The sequence below is a fragment of the Cibotium barometz genome, chromosome 39, assembly GCF_041138505.1.
Source record: "Cibotium barometz isolate CiBa-2024 chromosome 39, ASM4113850v1, whole genome shotgun sequence".
Classification (NCBI taxonomy): Eukaryota; Viridiplantae; Streptophyta; class Polypodiopsida; order Cyatheales; family Cibotiaceae; genus Cibotium; species Cibotium barometz.
The window spans coordinates 19497376-19506452 of record NC_141084.1 but is presented as its reverse complement, the minus strand read 5'-3'; the positions used below and the strand labels follow the sequence as shown (position 1 = coordinate 19506452).

Below are 9077 nucleotides of genomic sequence, written 5' to 3'. Positions count from 1 at the left end.
TTTTATCCCATTAGGTCCAATATTCTCACCCGCTCTCCATGCTTGCAACCACAAACTTGCTTTCACTGGTCTAGGTGGTTTCCCAAGATTCCCCTCCTATAATAGATAATTGTCAAGAAGGTATAGAATGTGGCCTTGGTAAATCATCTTCTTGAGTGACGTGGATCTTCGTGCATCCAAACCAAAACCACACATGGGGCATGCATGATATCCACTCATAACTAGACCTGAAACCTCCAAGAATTAATCATTAAGTAACTACATATGAAAGACTTAGTTTCTGTAACGTTCAAGGAAGGATTATACTTTAGCACTCTCCGTAGCCTAGAAAGTCTTGTATTGTCCATATAAGTATGCCCTTAATGATGGAGGATCTATTTTCTTGCCTACTTGGACATGTCCCGGATTGGAATTTCTTCCCTCAACTTTGCAGGTCTTCAACCAATGGTGCTAGAAACATTTCCATGATTTTTACTTTACAGTTTCCTGGAACTAGTAGAGCTAATAAGAGATGCCCCTTTTTGATTGTTAACCATGGGGGAGGTTATAGTTGAGACTAGTACTATGGGCCACGTGCTCCACGTGGTGGAACGTAAGCCAAACAGTTTCACACCATCCATTGCAAGATCTAGGCGAAGCTGGCAAGAATCCCATCTTGCTTCCATGATGTACAATCTGCAAGAGTGTGCAAGACACCATCTAAGGATTGATGGGTGGAATGCCATGTCATTAGATCAATGCCTTTAGTCTAACATTGGACAGTATGGCTGGGGATTGATACAGAACTCGCATGGTCAAGCACTTGAACTTGACCGCTCTTAGGAGATTTTTCTTGAAGCCATTTGTGTGGGGGATTTTTTTGGTGAGCAAATCTGAGCGAGCATAAACCTAAATATGGCGAGCAGGTTTTTAATAATGGGGGGTCTCGGTCTATCTCTCTATCTCTCTCTCTTTCAACCTCTCGTTATCTGTCTCTATCTCTTTTTCTTTTTCTCTCTCTTTTATCTCTCTCTCTTTATCTCTCTCTCTCTCTCTCTCTCTCTCTCTCTCTCTCTCTCTCTCTCTCTCTCTCTCTCTCTCTCTCTCTCTCTCTCTCTCTCTCTCTCTCTTACCACCTAAAAAGGATTAAAGCAACTTTTCCCACATCGTAGGGCACGTATGCATATGTCATGATTCCATGGTAGGCACCTATGCATATGTCTCTCTATCTTCCTCTTTCTCTTTCTCTCTCTCTCTTTCTTTCTCTCTCTCTCTCTCTCTCTCTCTCTCTCTCTCTTTCTTTCTCTCTCTCTCTCTCTCTCTTTTACCACCTAAAGAGGATGAAAGCAACTTTTCCCACATATTAGGGAACCTATGCATATGTCATGATTCCATAATAGGGAAGCTATGCATCTCTCTCTCTCTCTCTCTCTCTCTCTCTCTATCTTTCTATCTATCTATCTATCCATCTATCTATGTGTGTGTGTGTGTGTGTGTCTTATCTATCTCTCTCAATAGAAAAATAAAATTTCTCCAATAAAATGATACTAGCTCAAATAAATTGATAGATTTAATTATAGAATAAAACTTATGATTACATATTTTAAACATGAATCATTTTAAAGAAAAATCTTGGTGGTGGAAGATTCAATGATGTTATTGCACTTGTCTAGACCTCATTTGCTCATATAAACAAACACACAACCACTAAGGTCAACTAACTCAAACAAGAGAGAATGTTAGCTTTATGGTTATTTGGGGACATCTAGGTGACCATTGTACCATGTTGATCTCTATTTTTCTTTGTAATCCATTCATGGTCTCCCTTGTTTTTGAAGTGTTGCTTTATGTGAGTGCATTCAAGGCCTTTATTGTTCTTTATATTCCAATGCCTCAATTGAGCATGACTTGAGACACGCTTGAAAATCTAAAGTGAGTCCAATTATAAAAACCCTATGATAACAGATAAACCCAAAGGATTTCCTTTTCCCCATGACTAAGCATATGTAAGCTTTGATACCACTAAAACATTAAAGTACAAAGGACACACACATATGATTAAATTTATTCAAATAACAAAATCATTAATACCTTTATCTAATTTTAATTACTTAAGCATAAGAGAAAGGAAGAGTACATGAAGTGAACAAATAACAAAAGACAAAGAAAAAAGCATTGGGTACAATCTCTCTCTCTCTCTCTCTCTCTCTCTCTCTCCCCCCCTCCCCCCCGAACGTGATCTAATGATTCATAATTAGATATATGTCCCAAAAACGTGCATGGAATTAGTGAGCGAGGACTAATTAGGTATATGTCCCACAAAGACTTCTAGCATTTGGAATAGATTTTGAATTGTGTATAGAATATCCCATAGTTGTATAGATATCTGAGAGCTTAATGATTTATCTCAGAGCTTAACAGTGATTAATTTACTTATACAAAATTGTACCACATTGGTCACATTGTATATTCTCCCGCATGTATGTGTACATTGTTTTTTCTCCAATACTTCATTCTAGGTATACATATATATATGAGAGCTTGATGACATATACACTCATATGAGAGCTTTATGACATATACACTCATATAGGATTGTGCCACATATGTGCACATTGTATAATCTCCCATATTTGTACCATACATGTGCACATTATTTAATCTTCATACTTCATTCCATGTGTGTCTACATGTGTCTATAGTGAATCCTGATTCATAGAAATGTTCTTAAATAGTAGGTCTACACATATTGAAATATGTACATTCAAATTGGGTTGGGTTAATTAGGGTTCATTCCGTTCATGTGGCTAGGCATGCTTGATAAATTAGTAAGGTAGATTTGTCTCATCAACATATATATGTATAAATACATGTGTATATGCATGTATATATTTGTACATGCATTTATACAATTTCTTATTCTTATTCAAAGAGAAATACATGAGACAAATATTGATATATTTTTTTGTTACTACATGATCAATATATGCATAAGTATATGCCTTATTAATGACCTTGTGGGACAAGACAAATTTAGATTGCAAATACTCATGGGATTAGTCTTGTCTATAGAAAAGTGAGCTCTGATAGGGTGTTTAAAATATGTGAAAAAAACATTTCTTCAATAAGCAAGTTCTAGCATGTTCATATTTAGCATGTTCATATTTAGTTGGTCTTTCACAAGACTAGCTAGATAAGATTCGAGATAACCAACAAGGAAGGGATAAAAAGCCCCTTGGTCATTCCACTACAAATTCAAAAAATGTTAAATACCTTGGTGATCAATCAATTCTACTATATGTATAGACCTCGTATTCTCTTGAGACCAACACAAATATAACTTGGCGTTTGATAAAATATCAATTGAAACATAACAAAAAAATTAGTGAAAATGTAACCTCAAATATCATAAGGAATTAATGTAAAGCAAAAATAAATATGGATGCCCCTTGTTCATGCCACAAACTCTATTTAATTGCTCTTGAAATGGGTGTGAAACCAAACCAATTACCAAAACTAGCACATGTAAGGAGGCCAAGATGTATATATTGCTTCATATCTCTTCAATTACCAAAACTCTATCAAAGCCTTGTTGTACTAATTATTTCATATAAAAGGGGTCACATTCAATCAATGGAAGCAAGCAAACTCTCAAGCCTCTTTATGAGTACAAGTCCTAATCTTGTAACCTTATTGTGCTTGAGTCTAAAGCTTCATTAATTTACGTTATTCATCATGTTTATGTTTAGGTATCATCCTCCCTAGCTTAGATTAGCACTAATTACATTTTTAAATAATATAAGATTAAGTCTTTCTCGTCATCCCCATATCCATGGGAGCTTGGATCCACAAGTTTCAACATCTAAGCCAAAGTAAGGTGTGAAATCAAACCAATTACCAAACTAGCACATGTAAGGAGGCCAAGATGTATATATCGCTTCATATTCGTTGATCTTCGATATCTAGAGAGTGATATACCCTTTCATGTATGTAAGTGTATCACTAATGATTTATAATTAGATATAAGTCCCAAAACATGGATGGAAGGACCAATTCGGTCTATGTCTCACAAAGACTTCTAGCATTTGGAATAGATTTTGAATTGTGTATAGAATATCCCATAGTTGTATACATATCTGAGAGCTTAATGATCTATCTCAAAGCTTAATGATTAATTATATACTCATATGGAACTGTACCACAGATGGGTACATTATATATTCTCCCATATATGTGCACATTGTTTTCTCTCCCACACTTCATTCCATGTATACATCTCTAAGAGCTTAATGACATATACACTCGTATGGGATTGTACCACAATATATGTGCACATTGTATATTCTCCCATATTTGTACCACATATGTGCACATTGTTTATTCTTCATACTTCATTCCATGTGTGTCTGCATATGTCTGTAGTGATTTATAGCAATGTTCTTGAATAGTAGGTCTACACATATTCAAATTTGTACATTCAAATTGGGTTGGGTTGATTAGTGTTAAGTCCCTTCACGCTAGGCATGGTTGAGAAATTAGCAAGGTAGGTTTTTCTAATCAACATATATATGTATATGCATCTATAAATACATGTGTATATCCATGTATATATATTTGTACATGCATTTATACAATTTTATATTCCTATTCAAAGAGAAAATTTATATGAGCTAAATAATGATATTTGTTTTTGTTACTACATGATCTATTAATACTACATGCACTATAAGTATATGCCTAAAAAATTATTGACCTTGAATCAATGGTGGCCAAGACAAATTTAGATTGCAAACACTCATGGGTAAGATCTTAGAGGGTGTTTAGAATATGTGAAAGAAGACTTTCTTCAATAAGCACATGCCAAGCATCTACCATTTATGAATTAATCCACATAAATTTTACCTTGTGTTGTTGGTCCTTCAAACGTCCACCATTTATCCTTATAATCTTATTACTCTAAGAGATTAACGTGCTACCAACTAATTAATGTAATTCCATTTCTCACACAAACTTGTCGCTTAAGACAGCAGTGCTATACAAGCGCTAGAAGCTACTATGGCTAACGAACGCCCATCACTTGTATTAATCTTTAAAAACAAATGTGCGGAGATGCGCGAACCTTGGATAGCCTAATGGAGAAAGTTGATATTGGAGCCTCTGCAAGGCAAGGGGCTCAGACCAACAAGCCGAATTCCTCATAGTATAAGGAGACAGCTCAAGCATAGTTCTTGACGTAGTAGGCGTAGAGCGCTGAGTACTCGGAGGAGTAGGTGTCGCCCACTGTGGCTCCGGCGGTGCTGCTGGAGGGCGGCAGGCCATGCAGGGTTTCGAGGCGTTGAACGTAGCTCACATCACCCAACGATTCCCTACAATATCCAACAAACAAGCTTGTGTCAATATCTGCCGTAACTCATTAAACGTCGATCGGAGGTTTCTAAGAATAAGAGTAGTAGTACTCACTTGCTACCGCTGTAGCTGGTTGCTTGGAGAAGACTCCAAGGGATGCTCTCCTGGTCGACGGTGATGGACGCCAGGGTCTTGGCGGTGACTCGGCTGACTTCAGTGCCCAGCTGGTCGAAGGTCTGCCATGAGGGCTGCCCGCCGCTGGCATCCGGCTGGGCCAAGAAGAAGTGTCTGCCCACAACAGCGCCTACCAGAGAATCGTTGGCGCTAGTAGTTATACTGCCATCGACGTAGAGCTTGGCGGTGGCGTTATAGAGCACCCAGTTGGTGCCGTTGAAGGCGTAGTGCTGCTGGCCCACCCCTCGCAACGCCAGGTGCAGCGTGTTGCCGAACGGCACGGAGATGGCGGTCGGGATGTTGATACCGGATTCCAAGAGCTGTGATTGATCAGATTGCAGAAGAGTACGTGGGCTGAGTACACGAGCAGAGGCCACGACGTCAAAGCCGCCTGCGATCACAGCAAGAAGAAGAACGGGCCAAAGCAGTCGAACAGCAGGTGCAGAACGGCAGGCTACCGGAGATCTTTCGCAGACAATATTTACTGTCGTGCAGCGCATGTTCATCCCTCCTTGCAGGCTAATTGCGAACTCGTTAAAAGGCTTAATTATGTATTGCGGTAGTAGATCGCCTGAGATTGAGCTTAATTATGGATTGCGATACTAGCGGGATCAGAATGTTTTTTTTGATGAAGCATGTTTTGCGAGAGTAGATCAAAAGGTTTTTATAGGCTCTGCAGGAGATCTCCGGACGCGCCAGTCGACCAGGTCAAGCAATCATAGCCGCCATCATATACACACACACGCATACGTTCACGTCAACCTTTTATATATTATTACAAAGACAATGTAATAATGTTGAAAGCTTCAAAGCACCAAAATAAAGTAGCTCTTTCAAAGCACCAAAATAAAGCAGCCCTGGGTTTGCTTGATGCTTACGCCTACACCAAGACTTTCAGGGAAAAAAAAAACGTCCTAAGGCTCAAAGTGAGAAAAATAGGTTGTAATTTTGCTTAGCCTTTAATGTAAACATTGAAATTTTTGAGGTTTTAAACCGACTGATCTATGCTTTTTTTTAATAAAAACTGGTTGGGCTTCAAGGTTGTCCTTTTTTTCACTGGTTTTATAGGAAAAAAAGTTTATTTCTGACACCGCACCAAGATATAAAGATAATGTAATAACAGGCCTTTGGTTTTCCTGGATGCCTACACCAAGACTTTCTCACAACAAAAAAAAAAACGTCCTTGAGCCTGACTTTCACGGCTCAAATTGAGAAAAACTGGTGGTTAGCCATTAATTTCAACATTCGAATTTTTGAGGACGGTTAGGCTTGAAGGTTGTCCTTTTTCTCACTGGTTAGAAAAAAGGTTTATTTCTGACACTGCACCAAGATACAAAGATAAGGTAATAACAGCAAAATGAGCAGGCCTTGGCTTTTCCTGGATGCCTACACAAAGACTTTCAGAAAGAAAAAAAAAACCGTCCTTTAGTGTGACTTTTCAGGCTCAAATTGTGAAAAAGCGATTGTAAGAAATTAGAATGCTCTCTAAAATTCCATACAAGGTAATAGAGGCCTACTAGTGAAAAATACTAGTGTTTTCTGCTAAACAATGATCGTTGGCACAATTCCTAGATACCAATGAAAAAATTAATGGTATTCAGCCATATTTGTTTACTAGTAAGAGCACTGGATATACTAGCATTTTGGGTTTAGACCTTCATTTTGTCTTTTTTATGGCCTATGCATGGGTAATACATCAAGAAATGACCAAGATTGCAAAGAATATAAGACTGGCACACACATCCTCTTCCTTCTCTCTCTCTCTCTCTCTCTCTCTCTCTCTCTCTCTCTCGCTCTCTCTCTCTCACCAACACACACAAAGCACACAACCAACTTCATCTTGTATAAATAGCAATTGAAAAATCCACAAATAAGGAGGAAAATACAATTTTTGAATGATGCCAAATGTATTTAGAATGCTTTATCAATCCCATCTTGTAGCAAATCTACTTGATTATCAGGATCAATGTCTAGCTCAAGTGAGAGATCAATAAAAAGATCCAAGCCACCATCAATCTCAGGGTCTATAAAAAGATCATATACACACAGCATGCGCTCACGTCAACCTTCTATATATTATTACAAAGATAATGTAATAATGTTGAAAGCTTCAACATTATTACATTATCTGAATGCCTACGCCAATTAATACCTACACCAAGACTTTCAAGAAAAAAATAAAGTAATCCTCATTTTCTGAATGCCTACGCCAATTAATACCTACACCAAGACTTTCAAGAAAAAAATCCCGTCCTTTAGTGTAACTTTCAGGGCTCAAATTGAGAAAAACCAGTTGTAATTTTGCTTAGCCTTTAATGTAAACATTGAAATTTTTGAGGTTTTAGTTATAAAACCAACTAATATATGCATTTTCTTAATAAAAACCAGTTGGACGTAAGGTTGTCCTTTTTTTCACTGGTTATAAGAAGACAAGTTTATTTATGACACTGCACCAAGATATAAAGATAATGTAATAACAGGCCTTGGGTTTTCCTGAATGCCTACACCAAGATTTTCACAAGACAAAAAAAAAACCATCCTTTAGTGTGACTTTCAGGGCTCAAATTGAGAAAAAACGGTGCATATCTAATATTGTTGAAAGCTTAAAAGCACCAAAATAAAGTAGCATGGTTTTCCTCAATGCCTACACCAATTAATACCTATGCCAAGACTTTCAAAAAAAAATCTTGTAATCTTGGGGTTGCGCATTAAGAAACCCTATGTATCAAGTGCATTCAAGGGGTAATTAAAAAACTCATTATCTATGAATTTTTCATGGATAAAATGACCTCTTTTTCTTTATGGACTTATGGGTTTTTTTCAAAATCGACTAAAAAAACCCTTCTATAAATGTATGTCTGTAAATTTACGTTAAAATTTTGAATTAAAAAACTCCTTCATTTCAACTCAGGCGGTATACTTACTTATTTTTAGTGAAACCCTCGAGCCCTTGGTGGCTCAATTTGAGAAAAACAAGTTGAAATTTTTCTTAGCCTTTAATGTAAACATTCAAATTTTAGAGGTTTTAGTTATAAAATTGATTAATCTATGCATTTTTTTAAGATCATTTCCATCTGGACTTCCTTTCACGTTCTCTTTTGGTGAGCTAGATTTCAGATGCTCTTGAGCATGAATCGCACCAATAAAAAACTCAAAGTAAAATATTTCATTTATAACCAAAATTAAGACTTGAACTCCTTTTTATTTATGTGCACCTAGCTTGGGTCTTTACTAGACTAATAATTTGAAGCCTTAATTCTGCTCCTCCTTCAAAGCGCTCTCTCCTCATGTAAAAAAGATGAATACCCTATAGCTAACTTCTTCTACTCTATCCAAGTTACAGTTTCTACTGGGTAAAAAGTTGTCCCTTTTTTTTCTAGAGCCTCTATAACTATTATATTTCTGAGTGATTTTTCTTTCCTTGGTAAGAAGGCCTTAGGTTTCATTATATATCTCGGTTCTCCTTTAGTCTATGCATATATTATTGAAAGAACCAACATATACATAAGGCAATAATTTTGTCCCATGATCCTAATTCTACATTATGTATCCCACAGAAATTAACCACCCCTTCAGAA

The 9077-nt window shown here is 37.0% G+C and overlaps 1 protein-coding gene across 1 annotated transcript; it reads right to left on the bottom strand.

Moving 5' to 3' along the window:
* Positions 1 to 5033: 5033 nt before the first annotated feature.
* Positions 5034 to 6121, bottom strand: LOC147615830 (uncharacterized). Its single transcript, XM_086777984.1, has 2 exons — positions 5440 to 6121; positions 5034 to 5345 (listed from the first exon to the last, which is right to left on the bottom strand). Exons 1-2 carry the CDS (start codon positions 6003 to 6005, stop codon positions 5195 to 5197), a joined length of 717 nt encoding a protein of 238 aa, XP_086634110.1. The 5' UTR covers positions 6006 to 6121; the 3' UTR covers positions 5034 to 5194.
* Between the last annotated feature and the right edge of the window lie 2956 nt (positions 6122 to 9077).